The sequence below is a fragment of the Phalacrocorax aristotelis genome, chromosome 14, assembly GCF_949628215.1.
Source record: "Phalacrocorax aristotelis chromosome 14, bGulAri2.1, whole genome shotgun sequence".
Lineage (NCBI taxonomy): Eukaryota > Metazoa > Chordata > Aves > Suliformes > Phalacrocoracidae > Phalacrocorax > Phalacrocorax aristotelis.
Window position 1 is genome coordinate 10,576,481 of NC_134289.1, and position 18,504 is coordinate 10,594,984.

At 37.0% G+C, this 18,504-nt stretch overlaps 2 protein-coding genes across 7 annotated transcripts in view; one reads left to right on the forward strand and one right to left on the reverse strand.

Annotated features, from left to right (window-relative positions):
* The window catches only part of BMPR1A (bone morphogenetic protein receptor type 1A), an 85,669-nt gene extending 73,544 nt beyond the window's left edge, over positions 1-12,125 (forward strand). For all 5 annotated transcript variants that reach the window (XM_075109750.1, XM_075109748.1, XM_075109747.1 and 2 more), the window contains 8 exons: positions 457-556; positions 1,695-1,794; positions 2,703-2,847; positions 3,593-3,785; positions 4,164-4,461; positions 5,241-5,416; positions 6,158-6,288; positions 7,375-12,125. In XM_075109750.1, coding sequence (XP_074965851.1) covers positions 457-556; positions 1,695-1,794; positions 2,703-2,847; positions 3,593-3,785; positions 4,164-4,461; positions 5,241-5,416; positions 6,158-6,288; positions 7,375-7,500 — 1,269 coding nt within the window. In that variant the 3' untranslated portion in view covers positions 7,501-12,125. The remainder of the gene's footprint in view (positions 1-456; positions 557-1,694; positions 1,795-2,702; positions 2,848-3,592; positions 3,786-4,163; positions 4,462-5,240; positions 5,417-6,157; positions 6,289-7,374) is intronic.
* The window catches only part of MMRN2 (multimerin 2), a 29,251-nt gene continuing 20,405 nt past the window's right edge, over positions 9,659-18,504 (reverse strand). For both annotated transcript variants that reach the window (XM_075109745.1, XM_075109744.1), the window contains one exon: positions 9,659-17,600. In XM_075109745.1, the coding sequence (XP_074965846.1) occupies positions 17,212-17,600 (389 nt within the window). In that variant the 3' untranslated portion in view covers positions 9,659-17,211. The remainder of the gene's footprint in view (positions 17,601-18,504) is intronic.

The window sequence follows — 18,504 nt, forward strand, 5'->3', positions numbered from 1 at the left end:
CTTTTGAAGCAAAGAGTGCTGCTATGATGAGTGTAAGAGAAAAACTTCTAAAGGGATTGGTTTTTTTTGTCTTAAGAGCTGTATTTATTTAACATACAATTAACTGCTTTTGACCAAGCTTGAAAAATTTGCCATGTGTGAAATAGCAACTTAAGTAAGAACCATCTATTTCTGTGCAGCAAGTAAAAAATGTTCCAGGAAAAATAAAAAAAAGTGAAACAGAACATATGCACCCAAAGAGATTACATGATGCTTGCCTGCTACAGTGAAGTTGTCTCATATATGAAATGTGAGGTTAAACTGGTTTTGGTGTGGTTGTTTTTTGTTGTTGTTGTTTTTGTTTTTTAATATAAAAACAGCTTAAACTTTTGTCTGGGCTGTATCAGTAGCATCGCCCGTCCCCATCCTAGCTGATCACTTCAAAATCTGAAAGTTTATTCAATTCACCTTCAACAGGACTCGCCTAAAGCTCAGTTACGTCGAACAATTGAGTGTTGTCGGACTGATTTCTGCAATCAGGATTTACAACCAACATTACCACCACTTGACAGTACAGGTAAACAGATCCTAGATATTCACGCTGCTGCTAATAATTGCTATATGGATTCTGTTCTTCCTCATCAACAGATAAAAACACAGAGAAAACGTAATTATTGTTATTGCACAGATATTTCTTATTTACTAAATAATTTTGATATGAGGCCCTGTGCTGTACTTCATACTCTATTTCCAGTTTTCCTCTTCTGCCATTTCCAAGGTAAACTTTTTCCTCCATCAGTCACTCATGGTATTTTTATTCTCTTACTCAGTTTGCTCGTATCTTAATCTGCATGTAATCTTTTGATCTGGTTTTATTCTGTTTCCACAGCCTTTTGTCTTGTCTTTTCAAAATGGTTTTCTTAACCTCTGCAGTGCCTTTGCTATGGTGAATGTATCTTAAAAAAAGTATTCTGACATTGTTAGCTGTTACCTACTGTAAAGTCATTCTCTTCTTTCTGTTGCTCTCAGTGAAAATAGTTTATATTTTCATGCACTTATTCATCACTAGAAAAGTCGTACTGGTTTAACTGTTGCTTTAATGCCTTCTCAGAATCTTACTGCTGTAAATCCTTCATTTCTATCTGTAAGAACAAACTAACAAGAGTCAACCAAAACCACCAACTCCAAAATCTCAAGTTAAATCCTTTTTTTTTATTGTCATCCCAATGAAAATATCTCTGCTTTTCTGCTGTAAATACTTACACAAAATTTATAGTGCTTTAGTATCAAAGTAATTTCATGTGAACTGATGTTTTATGCATGAGCTGTCTTGCTCCTTTCTGACGTTTTGCAAGGGGCTCCACATACTGTCACAGAATCCCAGACTGATTGAGGGTTGGACAGGACCTCTGGAGATCGTCTGGTCCAACCCCCTGCTCAAGCAGGGCCACCAACAGCCAGTTACACAGGACCCCTGTCCAGATGAGTTTTTAATATCTCCAGGGAGGGAGACTCCCCAGCCTCCTTGGGCAGCCTGTGCCAGTGCTTGGGCACCCTCATAGTAAAGTAGTATTTCCTGATGTTCAGACAAAACCTCTGTGTTTCGGTTTGTGCACATTCATACACAAAATATATGAAAATATCATACCTAAATAAGCTGTTTACAATAGATGTTTAATTAACAGACTTTGGAAACTTTCCTTTTTTTTTAATAGATGGACTTTTTGATGGCAGCATTCATTGGATGGCAGTGTTGATTTCGATGGCAGTCTGCATAATTGTCATGATCATCTTATTTAGCTGCTTTTGTTACAAGTAAGGAAAGCACCTTCTTTATTGGCAACACTTTTAATTTCCCAAATGAATGTAAACAGAACAGTAGTTTTGTGAATGTACTCAGTTAATAATACTTATTTCTGACAAAAATAGATTGAAAGTGAAATTTGTAATTGCACATTTCGGTGGATAGCAGTTTGCATTGCTAGGTAAAATGAAATGTTCACAGCATAGACTTTAAGTGAATTTGATCCTTTCCTCTGGCTGCGAAGTGTTTAAAGTTTTCAAAGTTACACATAACTTTGATGCTATAGTATCCAGTAAACAGGAATATCTTAATGCTTTTATGTTTTTAGATCTTCAGGCAATTCTATAGTTAAATTCCATCTACTTCTGAGATTTACCTTTGTAAAGTGCTTTTGCAAACCTAAAGCGCCAAGGATGTGTCTTATATCTTTTCCTCTTTCTGTTGTGTTTCAAAACTAAATCATTGACGGGCTGAGCTATGGCAATTCATGCAGGTGCAGTTTAAGAGACTATGCAGGCTTCTGTCAGCTCCAGCCCTATGCTGGGCATGATCATTGTTCTAGCAGTTTCAGCAGAAATGTGCATGTGTCAGCCTCATCTGCCATGGTTCAAGGTTCAGTCTGTTTAAAACAAAACGAGCGGTGGTATGCTAGTAACACTGGCTGTGAGCAGAGTATTAAAAATGCTGGGTTTCCACCTGACTCATAATAAACTGCTATGCCTCTACATGCATTACAGCTTCTTAATATTAAAAAATCATGGAAGATACATTTCTGAAAAAAAAGGGTACAGTAAAATCTGATATTTTTTTTCTTTTAAGAAAACTTGTACATTTAAATAGCTTTTTTCCTAGCTCAATTTACTACATATTTTGAAGAGTGCTTTGGAGTTCAGCTTAACTTCTTCCGTTACTTTTGCAGGCATTACTGTAAGTCGATGGCAAAGCGGCACTGTTATAATCGTGACCTGGAACAAGATGAAGCATTTATTCCAGCTGGGGAGTCATTAAAAGACCTTATTGACCAGTCTCAAAGTTCTGGGAGTGGATCAGGACTACCATTGTTGGTAAATCATAAACTCAGATTTTTCTTCACTGAACTTCTCTTCATCAAATACAAAGTTTGGTTTGTACCTGGTGTCTGGAACAAAGCAGTTTATCTGTACAGTGTGGTAATTTTTTATATGCAATTGCACTGAAAAGATATAGTACAAACTAAACATGTATGAAAGCCCATCTTCACATAATGAACTAAAATGAAGGGCAAAATCAGATTGTATGTTAGGAAGTCTGATGGCATTAGCAAAATTTAAAGAAAAATTAGAGCCTACAGACATTAAGGTAAAAATGCAGTGAACAGATAATACAAGTATCAAATTGAGCAAACTCAAAGATATTTTTTTTTTTAGTGTCCACTGTTTGATAAAAGAGATTTGCTCTTTATTTGCTGATTGTTGTTCTTAACTTTTGGTTCTCTACCCTATGTAATACTTGCATAAAAATTAGCCAGTGAGATAGATGACTGTAATTATTTATAAAATAGAAACAAACAGAATGCAAGAGAATGCGTCTGAATTAAATAAGAAGTTGAGGTGATTGAATCTTTTTGGGTTTGTTATACTATTCTTCCCTGGAGGCAGCAATAATGAGTTTGAAATGGGCATAGTGGAAAATAATACAGAAAAAAATTTTACAGTGGGAACAAAACTCTAAGCCATCCAAGCTTGAGAAGCAGTTTGTCCAGGTGCTCCTGGTTAATTGCTGCATTTCCCTCCTCCATCTTCCCCTCATTTTTAATCTTTTTTTTCCTAGGTCCAGCGCACTATTGCCAAACAAATTCAGATGGTGAGGCAAGTTGGAAAAGGACGATATGGTGAAGTGTGGATGGGCAAATGGAGGGGTGAAAAAGTCGCAGTGAAAGTGTTTTTCACCACAGAAGAAGCCAGTTGGTTCCGAGAAACAGAGATTTACCAAACTGTCTTAATGCGTCACGAAAACATCCTTGGTAAGGAAGCAGTACATAGTTTGGCTACTGGAGGGCTTGTGTGAGAATGAAAGAGAAGTTCTTGGTGGCTTGAGGGGTATATCGTGGCTTCTGTGGAATAACCAGATGGGTGTCCCTTAATTTATGCTAATAAAATGCTATTAAAACGGTAGAATCTTGCTGCCTTTGGTTGGAAACATGTCTGCAGTCTCTTTGCTGGAAAAGTGGAACGGTAACTTCGTGTATACTTGAAATCTGAGCTTCTACGTTATTACTTTTTGTAAGGGGAACAGGTATCCTTTGGTACAGTGCAAGACAATATAGCTTTAGGAATTCTTAATCTGTTGCATAAAAAAATTATGTACAAATAAATTGTAATTTTGTTTATACATTTCATAGGTTTCATAGCTGCAGATATTAAAGGCACTGGCTCCTGGACACAGCTTTACTTGATTACAGATTACCATGAAAATGGATCATTGTATGATTTTCTGAAATGCACTACACTAGACAACAGGGCTCTCCTCAAACTGGCGTATTCTGCTGCATGTGGTCTGTGCCACCTACACACAGAAATTTATGGGACACAAGGCAAGCCTGCTATTGCCCATAGGGACCTGAAGAGTAAAAACATCTTGATAAAGAAGAATGGAACCTGCTGCATTGCTGATTTGGGTCTTGCAGTCAAGTTTAACAGGTAGGTGAACAAACCCTCTGTAATGGGAAAGCTTTTATATAATTTTGTTTAACGTCCCAGATGTCCAATTTAAAAGGAAGTTGGAGTAATTTGGTTGCATGCTTTCAGTTTTTTTCAGTTTGGAGAGTAAAATGATGTTCTTCCTTTGAATGCTGGTAAGCACTGAGATGAAAGTAGGTTGTTAAGAGAACAACGAAAGGACTCTTGTGGAAAATACAAGTAGTTTCTGGAGGAAAGGAAGAGGAGACCAATTCATTTGTTACTCAAAACTTGCCTTTCATAGTAATTGCTATCATGTAGTTTCATTATAAATTATCTCATAGAAAATTTCAACACTGTAAAGGGATTTGAAATTCAATCAAAAAAGTGATACTATAATAGTATTATTGATTACTTTTTTATTCCAGTGGAGCAGTAGAATTATCTTTTGGTACAGTAGAGCCTGAAAGAAAGCATAAGCCTTTGCAAATAATTTCCTGAGCTGTTACCAAATATACTCATCTTTATAGTGGTTTTCTTATTCAGTTTTTTCATATGGTTTTCCATGTCTTGCAAAAGCAGCAGTAAACTGTCAACTTCCATACTCGCTATAATTTTTTTCTAGTCAATCTTTCTCAGGGAGGTACAGTGTATTTCAGGTGTAGTATTGAGAGGGAAGCAAATGAAATACTTTAATTGGTAAATGGGAGCTTTGCAGTGTAACGATTGCATCTTACAGGATTTCTTACCTTGTCTTGTAATAGTCCACAACTCACTAACTTCCTAATATTTCCATATAGTGACACAAACGAAGTTGATGTTCCTTTGAATACTAGAGTGGGAACAAAACGTTACATGGCTCCAGAGGTCCTGGATGAAAGCCTGAATAAAAACCATTTCCAACCATACATCATGGCTGACATCTACAGTTTTGGGCTGATCATTTGGGAAATGGCTCGGCGCTGCGTCACAGGAGGTAAACTTTTAATTAATCTGTATAAAATCTACCAGGCCCTTGTCTCACTTTAATAATACTTCTTCAGGAAATAATGTAACAAGTCTGCTGTATCAACAGGCTTGTGTTCTTTAAAAGCAGTAGTACAGCTTGAAAATCACTGAGCTAAGCCTTTTTGATTGTTAGAATTAAGCAGCTTGGGCTTTTTTTTTCCTTACTCAAAAAGCAGAGTGCCTGGTTTCTGAGAAATAGTGGGATGCAGATGTGTTTCACCCTGGTGCTGTTAATTAAGCTTATAAAATGTAATTGATAAGATATTATTCTTCTGTTATACTTTCTTGCATTTCTGGTGTCATTCAGTTTTCTCCTCACATGTATTTTCGTGATTCGTCTTTCCTTTTCTTTCATTCTTCTTTTGTGACCTTAGAGGTCTTCACTTGTATTCTCTTCTTCCATGTTATGGTTTCTCCCTGTTTCTTTGTAGCATGTGGTGGATTAGATGATGTCAAATTCTACATTGGGTGTCAAAGTCAAAGGGACTGCAAGGAATTAGTGTAGCTATTAAACTTAATATTGGGTCTTTTCTGATAAATTATTGTTATAGTGAAATAGTCAGTTTTTTATCGCAGTATAACAGTGTGGTGGGTTTGCCTTGGCACAAAATTGAGTTAAATTTTGCTCCTGGCTGAGGAAATCTCAGAGTAGATACACAGATTATTTATTTTTTTTAAATGGTTCTCAATCTTTCACAATTATCTCCAGGTATTGTTGAAGAGTATCAGCTGCCATATTATGACATGGTGCCAAATGATCCATCCTATGAGGACATGAGAGAAGTGGTGTGTGTCAAACGCCTACGCCCAGTAGTATCAAATAGGTGGAATAGCGATGAAGTGAGTATGCTGAAAGGAAAAATAAGTTCAGTTTGTTCGTTAATATGGAAGGGTATTTTAGTTAATTAATTACCAAAACATTGTAAAATAGGGACTACGTTCAGACATTCTGATATTTTGAAAACGTCATAGCACTAATAGGAGAAAGATATGTTTGAAATACATAAAAAATATAGTATTTTGAGTTTATCTCTTCATTAATCTAAGGAGAAGATACCCTTAAGCAGCATCCAAGTATATGAATACTGCTCTTAGATATTCTTTTTTTTTAGATAGTGAAATATTTTTCAGAGTTTTGATTGGAGCTAAAACTGAAACAAGCTTTTAATTGGTTTTATTAGCCTTAAAATATATATATAGCATATTGGTTCATTTTATAAGGTATTCATGGGATGTGAAGCAATTTCTTTGTGTTTGTAGATATCCCTTTTATTTTTTTCCATTTTTCTTTTTTACTGTTACATTCCAGGACCATGATGTAACTGAAATACTAAATCTTCATGTGTTTTTCAAGGGCCACAGCTTGAACACAGTAAATAAGATGTAACTATGTTTCACATAGCAAGCTAGATATGCCATGTACTTTCTTCCCCAAATCCTTAATTTCTTTTAGGAATTGCCAGTTTTTTCCATTTTATTTTTTGACTGCTGAAAGAACTTTTGTCGCATCTTGATTTCAGTGAGAAAGTCCTCTACAGATTTTCTGACATATAAATGGAAATTTTTCAGCTTATTGCTACCATTTTTGTACCTTTGTTCTTGAGTTGTAATGATAATTCTGGTAATGTGTCTTTGTGAAACTAAAGAAGCACTTCAGTTAATTCCAGCTACTCTAACACTAGGCAGTGAAGGGGAGGAAAAAAGAGGATTGGGACACGGTGGTTGGTGGGTTTTGGGCTTTTGTTTTGGTTTCTAGGTGATCTGTTTATAATAGCTCTGGATCAGAAATTTTGCAGAAAATGTAGAAGTTACACATTTGGACTTAAGAGTTCTATAATTTGGGCTTGACAGTGAACCAAAATTATATACCTCTAAGTTCTGTCAGTTGTTACACTACTGTTCCTTTGATTTTTTTTTATTTTACAGTGTTTAAGAGCAATATTGAAGTTAATGTCTGAATGCTGGGCTCATAATCCTGCCTCAAGGCTCACTGCCTTGAGGATCAAGAAGACACTTGCCAAGATGGTGGAATCACAAGATGTAAAGATATGACATAGTAAATTGACATTGGAGAGCAAAGCTGGACTCCTAGATCTTTTCACTCAAACATGGGTGAGACCTATGTGGGAAGAGGAAATAACTGAGATTCAGTATGTTTTCTCAGCACACTTCTACAGGCTGCTAATCAAATCTTTCAGTACTTCATAGACTGTGATACTGAAAGCCTCTATACACTACATGCTACATATATGGACAGCCTTGATGAATCACATTTGTTTTTGTTTGAGCTGCATTGAGACTTCAGTCATACTTAGTCTCCAGTAAAACTCTGGGTACTGAATTGAATGTTCAGATTACAGTGCTTTCTGTGAAAGCCTCACAAGCTATATGGATTCAGCAGAGATGGAGAATATAAGCTCTTTTTTTTTGCCTTCTACCTGATAAAACCTAGTCAATCCATACCAAGGTTTTGTGAAACAACCTGTATGTTATGAATCTGTTTGTGATACTACTCAGTTTAACAGTTCCTTATGGCTTTATGTGTGTGCCAGGGTTATTTTGCTGTCATTTGGAGTAGATAAGAAACCATTTAAATGAACAAAGTTTTACGGTCAGGGCTCCATGCATTTTGTGGCTCCACAATCAGAGACATGTTACAGAATTTACTCCTTGCTATTAAGTTATCTTCCAAAATTTCAATTTTAGTTCTATTCTTGTTTTGGTCACAAGGAGAACTTCAAAAATGTGAATCGTTAATAAATTAAGGAATGCCTGCCTGAGTCTGTAGAGAGCTTGAAACAATCTCTCTTAGAGGTAGAGACCACCTTGGTCATCTCACTTACAGTCTAGTGGGCTCCGTTGCTGGATGACATTTGGTATATATTTCATAATGCCCCATGCAACCAGCGTTTTTGCTGTACAATAATTTACATCTTAACAGAAAGACCACTGATGATGTGTTTTGCCTTTCTGCTTTATTGGGACTCAGTGGTAGGTGTCTGTCATGCTCTGAACTCTTTGCCATAAAGAGGGAGTCAGTAAGTTGTAGGAGCATGCTTTTTGATCATTTGACAAAACTCGGCAGAAGGTAAGTTTTGAAATGCTTGAGAACACATCTGATTTACAGACTCAAAAGAGGGAAGGCAGGGAGCACAGGCCAGGCGCTCAGAAGATTAGAGAACACAGTGAAGGTCAAGAGCAGGAGAACCGAAAACATGAACAGTTGAAGATAAGATCCAGAACGTATGGAAGATTTTGGGCTGGGTTGCCCTGATGTAAATGCAGGAGGCCATGTCTGTGGGCCACTTAGAGGACAGTTATAAAATTCAAGATTTGAGACAAGGTAAATCAGTGGGTGTTTTAAGTTCCAGTTAGGCAAGTTTGGGAGGAATGGCATTGAAAGATAATTCACAAAGGTAAAGTTAACATAATCACAAAATCTGGTCCTATCATGCCATCTCTTTGGCCTGCACAGGAAACTAGTTCCCTTCTTTCCTTCACTGATCCAGACAAGTTGGTTAAATACCAGAACCCCTCCATGAGGTTGCTGTGAGGCAGAATTACTGATTTATAACTCCTTTGGCACATCTACTTTGAAGTTAGAAAATAGTACCATAACTCAAGCTGAAGCTTCAAATGCATCAATCATCAGAAGAACGAACACACGGTATTGGAACCATTGAATCTGTTTGATAATTTAAGTGCCTATAACTTTGTACTGTAAATCTTGTTCCAGATAACTTTAAAAAGGGAAGTTATTTATACGGTATGTTTTGTGCTTTAGTAAAAAAAACCCACCTAGTCCTAGGTACATGTGTACATTAGATACATGCGCGCACACACATATGCCATAGTCGAGATTTGAAGAAAAAAGTTACGAATAATATTAAAATTGATGAAAAAATGTTAAAACTTCAGATTGATCTCTGCCAGAGTATTTGTTGTCTTAAAATATGTACATGGAGATTGTTTTGATATGTGCTTAAATTTCCCTTGAAAATACAACTCATAGAAAACAATATAACACAGAACTAATGTGATTTGTGAACAATTACAACCTTCTAACGTTATTTTTTTGTTCTAATTCTGTAGTTCACATAATGTAAATGGTCAGGCAAAAGATTGCAGTATTTTTATTTTCTATTGTGATGTACAGACTTTATTTAACAGTTCTACATATTTTATAGAAAACTAGCTATTTCAAGGGACATTTCTTTTTTTTTTTTTTTAAATAAAGTCATTACTTTTGTTCAGTAATGCCTTTAAGTATTAATATGTATTCTGGCTGAAAAGTTCATAGCTGTGTCAACTATGATTTTAACTTATTTGAAAACAGCAAGAGATATATGATATTGTGCCACAATTCTCATGATAAAGGGCTTTTTAAAACAACATTTCTCCGTCCATTGCCAAGAAATATATGATGAGTTTGAAATTGTTAATCGTGTCTTTGCGCATAATTTTTGCACAGGTAGTTTGAAAATATTTGGTAAGAGCCAAAAGAAGGAAGGGGTAAGCTTCCCCCCCCCCTTCTCTGGGAATTTTATCAATAAGAAGGAAAAAATGTTTATGTAGGTACCCTGCTAGCTTAAACTTTCAGAGCATGGAGGTCTATTTGAATTAACCCATTCCTAGTTAGAATATTTTTTAATTTCTTTTAGAAGTTACCACAGCATTTTTAACTGTAAACTTGTTTTGTGAATTCTCTAATTCCTTTTTCCCAGGTCTTTAGAAAGCCATTGCTGAAAGTGTGAATTTCGATAGTTTTTAGTTGTTCACTTATTTTCTCCTCCATTGTTTAGGCATTTGCAAGGCAATAGGATGGTGATTTTTGGTAGACATCTTAAGACCTAAATTGATTTACACATGCGCTTTAATGCAGAAGTAGTAAGGTGACTGATCTTTGAGAGAGAAAAAAACATCTTTTCACCTTAATTTATCAGCACTTCAGTGTGTAGGTTCATACTCAAACGTATTGTGCATATGCAGTTGTTGCTGTTCCGAAGAGGAGCAGCTAGGTCTTTAGCATTCTTTGATTCCCTGATATTCCAAAACATGTTATCACTAAAGGACCTGGCTGCATAAAGCACTTGAGCACGTATCTACATTCCTCGCAAAGCCATTCACTGTTCGGAGCCCAAGTATGTCTATACTGATATTTTAGCAATCATTTTCGGGGGAAAAAATTCGGCTCAAAGCTTGCCCATTAATTTTTACCTAAGTAAGCACACTTAGTGCAGATTCTAAAGCTAAGTTGTTGCTTTATGCAAAACCGTAGAGTTCAGAAGCCTTTGAAGTCAGGAGAGTAATAGGATTCTTCTGTTGGAGTGCGTTTGATCTCATTTTGTTGGTCAAAATTCTAAGCATTTGTCATCCAAAAAAAAAAAATCCCCCAAAATTGGTGAATGTGTTCTTTTTTTTTTTTAATATAAAAATCAGAAGTGTGTAAAATATCTTGGAGTATCAAGACTGTGCCTTGGAAGTTCTTAAACACTCACATGTGGGCGGGGGTGGGGGGGTGGGGTTGTTTATTTAACCTGCTCCATGTGATTTCAGTTCAGTGGAAAACCATTTGAGTTGCTTATATAAATTTTACTGTTACAGCAACTGAAAGGAAAGTTTCTGTGTTCCTGGTTAACTTGCAAATTCCACAAGAAACGTCATATTCCTATAGAAAAATATGTAGGCTTAGGCTTACATTTGAGTTCGTTTTGAGTTTTACTCAATATGTAATTTTTCCTGACGTTTACTCAAGAAACTGGCGGTTTTCCCAATATGCATCACTTTCCCCAATTATTTTCTTAATTAGTCTATTTTGAGATATTGAATAAAATCTAAAATTAATATTATAAATTACCTCCATAGTAGTCTGGAATCAGATTTTAGATGTTGATCTAAATGACCACTTGAATGTGTTTATAAAACAAATCATTTGGATACATTTCATCTACTCTGTCTTCACAGACTGTATTTTAAAGGTCTAAAATCTTTGGGAAGCGAAGACAATAAGTTAAAAAGCATTCTTTGGCTGTTGCAGATATTCTTAAAGGGAAGTTACGCGCTCATCTTCTGTCAAATACTAAAATGATTTAGCACTTCCTCGTTCCTCTGACAGTGCCTCTGAAGTCAGAAATCTATCCTGTGCCCACAGTCTGTATTCCAAATAGGGGTGGTGTCTAAAAATGGCTGGTAGTGTTGAACGAGGCAGTGCTTTATGGAGTCACGGTGTGTTAGCCTGGGTTGGTATAGCAGAAGTGGAGTGCATGTTACTTCTCATTTTTGAACAAATCTCATGTAATTGTTGCTTTGTAATATTTTACCTTCGAATGCAATGATGGAAGCCCACATCACGTAGTGACGTTTGTGCTCTGACATGCCGTGCCCAAAATGAAATGTACTATATTGTATACAAGAAAAATAAATAACTTTGTAGTTAACCTAGAGAAGATGTAAATAAAATGAAAGAAGAGTGGAACAAGACAAATGGTCACACTCTTGTGTGTGTTATATGCCAGAAGTGTAGAATACTCCTTTAAAAATGTAACACACTAATGTATTTTGTACAGCATCTGCTTTAGAAGGTGCCTTACTGAGTTTACCATGAATTGCTTGTTCTGTACACAGATTATGTCCAATGTATCATTTTTAAGTAAATAACCTTATTTTAGTACACATTAGTTACGTGTTTTGTTATTATAAGATTTTGCCTTAAAAATGTAATGACTTGGAAATCATAATACTGTAACTAAATAATTCCCTACTTTTTAATACCTTGTTTATGTCCCCGTTCCCCCCCCCATAGTCTTTGAATAAGTTTTATTGTTCAATGGTGTTTAGAATTATTTGGTGCTCTGTAAGTTCAGGCTCTGTATTCCTTGGACTAAATTTGGGCACAACAGTAAAATCAATTTTCGTTCTCCTGACTTTTTTCCTTGTCTTATAGAAAAGCCAGAAGCAAGTCAAAATTGCATAATTCTTTTATTTGAGCATATGAGAGTACCCCATGTGTTGGTTTTATTCGTATAAATTTGCATCGAGCTCTTCCAGTAAAAAGAGGAAGAAAAAATAAAGGGATGGGGGATTCTGTAACTGGTTTTTGTTCCCTCTGTGTACATTCTTTTTGTGTAGTGATATCCAAATTAAGAGATTTGAGCTGATACAGTTATGTGCTGTTGGTTACAAAATGATGCAGATGCAGGGACAGCCTGCCCAATTCACTCTGTTTTTTATGATTCAAGCAGATGAAGACTGATCAAGGGGATATCTCATCCGTGAGTATACAATTCTATAAAATCTCAGAATATATGTTCTCATTGAAGGGATGCATCAGCTACTACTCTCCACAGAGTTCACCTTTAGTTTGCAAGCAGGAAGAATTAAGATCAATTTCTGTTCTTTCTACCTTTGATTGGGAATAATCTTAGCTTTAAAGCCCATTTTTTACAGTAGCTAGAAATTTTGATATCTGAGCATCATATAAACTGGTACCAGCATATTGTGAAGATAATTATAAATTATTTTTTTTTTCCTGTAAAGTCAAGCATTAAGTTCTTGCATTAGAGTTGGGGAAAATACTGTGGAAGACCAGACTGTAGGTAGTTTTAACTTTTTTTTTTTACCTCAATGCGTAATACCAGAAAATTATACTGCACAGAGGTTTGGTCTACTTAAGATTAGTATCTTGGCAAAGTGAAACTTTTCTTAAGGTTGTGGCTGTTGTGTACTTTGTGGAATATCTTCACCGATTACACTTGATCATGGTTGGTTTGAAAACTGGGATTTTTATATTAGCGTTACAGGAGGTATGAAAATACCACGGATAACTGAAACTTTCTACACCAGTCTTTGTTTTGATGAGCACTTAATTTTTTTTTCCCCTAATGTTGCTTCTCGAAATGACCACAGGATGGTGCTATAGCCCAAAGGTACGAGAGTCCTTTTGAAGAAATTGGGGGGTTTTGATAAATGAAAATAAATTCTACTGCCTGCTAATAATGAATATCAAGATGTTTGTGCATGATTATTTTTGACCTCTATATAAAAATGTGTTACTGACGAGCTTGCATCAGTATTTAAGAACTGAAACTGCCATATCCAGCGACATATCTAAAATCCCTACGTGTGTGTTGTATGCAAGCCGAAGAGCGCACTGAGTAGTTGGTGAATTGAATCACAACCTTGTAAATTGCAGAGGTATCACTAATCTCATAAAGGATGAGATTTAATTCCATTAATTTCATTAATCCCTTCTGCAGCTTTAATATTCACTGCTCCCCAAAACACCAGTCTTTCTCACTGATGTTTATGTGGTAAGTCAATACAGGCTGTGAATCTGAGTCATGAGAGGACCACTGCTGTGGGTTGACACCTCATGAGTCTGGTTCATGAGGGGTGACCACCACGGACTTCAGAGACTGGCTTGATGTGGGTATCTGAAAGGGTCTGAGTGATTCTGATTGCAGAATTCAGGCACTGGTGGATCTGTTGGTGATATACAATGGGTGCTTGCATTTTGGGTGAAGTAAAGAGATCACCTTAGTAATGGAAAAGAAAAAAGCATTAGGAGACTTTAATTTTAAAATGTAAAGCACTATAAGATACATTTATAAAGCAGTAAAAGTTTCAGTAACAATTATGCAAAGGCATTAAGATGCACAGCTTTTTTTATCTATAAAGCTTAGTGGTTTGATCTGGCAATCCAGAAACCTGAGCTGTCAGCAGTGTTTTCTGGCAGTTACAGGATTTTTGGTAAGTACAAAGAGAAGTTGGAGGCTTTTTTTTTTTTTTAAATATGAGGCTCAAGGCGATGAGATATCTCTCTATATCTTGGAGTGAGCATACATGTTTCCGTGCCTGTTGGTGCTTGGCTGAAACTGCCAGCAGGCATGCTAGTCTAGATGGTCCACTCTGAGATAAATTGGTGGAACTTGTCTATTCTTACAAACAGCTGTCTTTTCCTAATGCCTATGGTCAGCTTCAGTTTGTTTTTCATCTCTGAAAATCCCCTATTCTTAATCAACTGAGCCAACCAATAGCTTTTTCTTTAAATTGTCAGTTAATCACCCTTGTCCTCTTGCCATTTTTGTGGCAAATTTTTCTTTCCGTTAGGTCCTAATCTGGAGTCTGCTGTCTCTTCAGTAAAATGGTTTTTTCTAGTCTGTTGCCTAAAAATGGAGTTCATGGTGATGTGGCTGTGTTAACCTTACAAAATAACCAACAAACCAACCCACCAAAAACTGCAAACAATGATACAAGTGTTTGAGGAGGGGCGGGAATTGAAGACATTTATACCAGTAGTCAAATAGTTTGCTTGTGTTTGAGAGGTGGTTTAGATGGAAGTTTATTAAAAAGCTGATATATTCTTTAAAAAAAAAAAAACCACAAACCAAAAAACCCACAACCCTTTAGCTTAATCATCTCTTCTCTTGTGCTTGAGAAGCAAGTCAGGCTTCCTGGCTTATGCAGCCAATAGAATATTTTAATCCATTCTCTTGTTAATTTTTTGCTTCATAGTCTAAAAATGAGAGTGTTCCAGTCAAGTGTGTTGTCTTTGTGTATGCAGGTGGCTAACTTATGCACATATTTGAAGAACGCAAATGTGAAAACATCTTTATATTGTGTTCACTCTGGAGTCAATGATCTCTGAACTTGCCTGGCTTATTCTTCAACAAAAGTAAACTCTGGTAAGCACAAGGATGCCAAATCTTTAAAAGTCCTGTCTTGAAGAACTGCTATCCTGTCCACTACCTCCGATGGCAAGTACCTGTGTGGTTTTCATTCCAGTTGAAGCTTTCTGGCAACGCTTTAAAACAAGCAAAGTGTTTTTAAACATATATATCCACTGTCTGTATTTAATTGTGGAACTTAGCTGGTAGCTGCAGAGTTGGTGTGCGCTGAAGGTGGGTGTTCCTTGAGCTACCCTGACCTAGGCAGCACGCTGGGCTGGGCGCTGCAGACGGCTGCCACCGCAACAGCCCGTAACTGAAGGACCATAGGTGAAAATGTCTGAGTCACCCCACTACAGTAGCTTTGTACTGAAAGAACCCAATCTTACAACTTAATGCTTTTCTTCCTTTTTGACATTCCACCTCTTCAAATGTTTCTTCTCTTCCTTCCCTCAGATATTTGAGCAGTCTGTGGGACAGAAGATGACACTGAGCTTGCGGGCACATCATGCTGCCTGCCGCAGAGCAGTGCGAGGTGTGGCTCCATGGCAGATAGATCGGGAGACTCAGCCCATTAATCTCGTGAGAAGACCAGCAGTGGCTAGGAGTAGATGGGAGATCATTTTCAGACGTTTGCTTTTTTGGATTTTTCAGGATGGAGAGGAGCAATCTCAGCAAGTCAGTAGCTGAAACTGCTTTATAGCTTTATTTCAAAAGATAGATATTTTCTGCTTGTTGAACTGTTGCCTTAAGTGCAACGTGTTGGTACCCATGTGGTTTTTAATAATTCTGTAGTTTAGTGTTGCTTAGAATACATATAGTGGGGAGAAACCCCCTTAACAGCAGGACAGATCTCTCTTAGAAAATGCTACCTTAAAAGGGCATAAAATACACAAGAATTTACCTCTTTCATCAAAAACATTGGGAATTTCTAAATGCACTTCATTTTGGCAAATTGTTTTAATATTGTTTTGAAAGGCATTAAGATTGACAAGGAAAAATACCACAATAATAGAACTTCTTTAAAAGCAAAGCCTCTGGGATATTTTATTTGACAGAAGAAAAGTTTAGGACGTGACCAGACATGGTCATCTTTAGATTTTGGAAATTCAAAAGAACTCCGCAATTCAGAAATTCTACTCTTTGAATTACTCCAATTATAAATTTATTTTATAGTCAACAATGACAGCAGACCAATGAGGTTGCCTTTTTGCTGTTAGTTTTATTTGCCTGCTTGCTTGGTTTTAAACTATGTAAATGCTGAACTCTGGGCTAAATTCACAATATTCTTCAGGGTTATCTTTAGAAATCAACTGCATTTTCACCAATATTTTTTAATATTGTTGATTTTTTTCCTGATGTCTAAATGTAGATTAAATTCACCTTAAAAATGTTACATTAAATTTTTGTAGTGTAGTTGAAAAACAACAGAGGCCCAGAAGCAAAGAGACCAGGCTGTTTCTAAGATCCTTGCTTACAAATACTAGCATAGGGGTGCATCTTACTGGATTTGATCGATCTTTTCTAGCGTTCATGTTGTGCAAAGCCTGGAACATTGAATTGGAGTGACTTGCAGAAGTTTCCAAGAGAGTCTGTGATTGTGGTCCACAGAGAACTAAAAGGTAAATTGTCCTGGCTTCTTGGTTTTAAGCTACCATTCATAAAGTATGAGGGTTGACATATACAGTCCTTCCTAAAATCTTTTCCTTGCCTGTGGTGGGGGTATTTGCCACAGGATAATGCTCTTTTGCCAGGGGAAAGGAGAAATTCTTTGTGTTAAGTGAAGAAGGTCCACCAAAACGTGTTGGTTTTTTTTTTCCTAATTAGGTGCAATTCTCACAGTGGAATGATTTGGGAATGTGTGTGCTGATACATTTGGAGTCCAAACCATTAGCTTACCACTTGAAAGAAAATCCCATTGCTGCTCATAAGCAACTAATCAAAAGCCAAACACTTCCAGAAAAGAAGCATGAAGACAAATCTAGGGTAGTGCTATGTTTAAACACATGCAGTAGGATTGAATACATCACAGATGAAGCAATAGTGAATTGATCCATTGCATCTATGGGAAGATATCAATAAAACAAAATGTCACTATTCAAGTTTTAAATATTAGGAATCCACCCATTGTTGTCCCCGGTGGACTCCGTTTCACTACAGAGCCCTGCAGCAATTCAAAGCATACTTTCTCCCCCTTCTCCATTTCTGCCATAGCAAAAGTAGTCATGGTGTTTCCATTTGGTGTTTTCCTCTGACTGCTTGAGAGAGTTTTTTTGTACCCACGGCTGAAGGAGAGTTGGCCTAATGCTGGTCCTGAACTAAACTCCACAGAGATGACAAACAGGTAGACACCTTTATGCGGTGCTTTGAAGTAGCCATGTTCAGGGAAATAGCTGTTCCCATAATTGAGGTAAGTTTCATTAAACCTCAGAGTTTTTTCTTTATCTTTTCCTTCTGAGAATCCCACGTGGAATGCCACCAATGAGTCTGAAAAAGAAAGAGGAACAGGATTTTAGCAGTGAGCACTCTTCTCTCCCCAGGATCATCAGGGTGGGAGATAGGACTTTACCCTATCAGGCCTGATTTCTGTACGCTCCTTCGCAGAGCTAAATGCTTGAACTGGGTATGTGCCTGGGGTTGGATCAAATGGTTCCCTGGAAATACCTGAACCACTACTCTTGGAAAAGTATAAGGCTGAGACCACCCAGGGAAATGAAAAAAGTAGCACTTTTGCTGTCCTAAAAATAAATTGTTTTGAAATGCATTCTCTGCTTATTCAGTCTTAATTACAGTTTTGCAGCACAGATGCCTAAAGGGGCTGATTTTTGCTCTCTGTTATACGTCCATAACAAGGGCTACAATCATAAAAGCCAGTGCTAGAGCTGTGGTGGTTGTAATTACCAGGTGGTTGTGGCCATGTGTTTGCAGGGAAAGGGAACTGGCCAGTCACAGTGAAGTGCAAGCTGAAAACTTGTCTCTCTGAACCATAGCCATAAAAGAGAGCATGTGCTCTCTGGTCAGTCCTCCCTGTTCCACTTGTGCAAATTATAGCAGTTCATTTAATGTATCTGTCCACGTTGGGAAGGATTTGGTGCTTTGAGTACCAGATTCAAATAACAGAAAAAAAAATAAGCAAGACCAGGAAGCCTAGCACTCCCCATCAGCTTCAAAAGAGAAAACTGCTACTACATTAACATGAGCATCTACAAACAAAATTTGTGTTCTAAACACCTGAAGTTGAATTTGTTCAAGGCCAATTTCCCAGCAGCTGTAATAGGTGTAATTTTGTTGGCCCTGAGCAGAGTGCAGCTGTGTATCGACTTGGTTCTCACTCAGACAGCTTATTCTGATGGAGAGGGAGGATGTCAGTGATGTCAGAATTTCTCCTTCC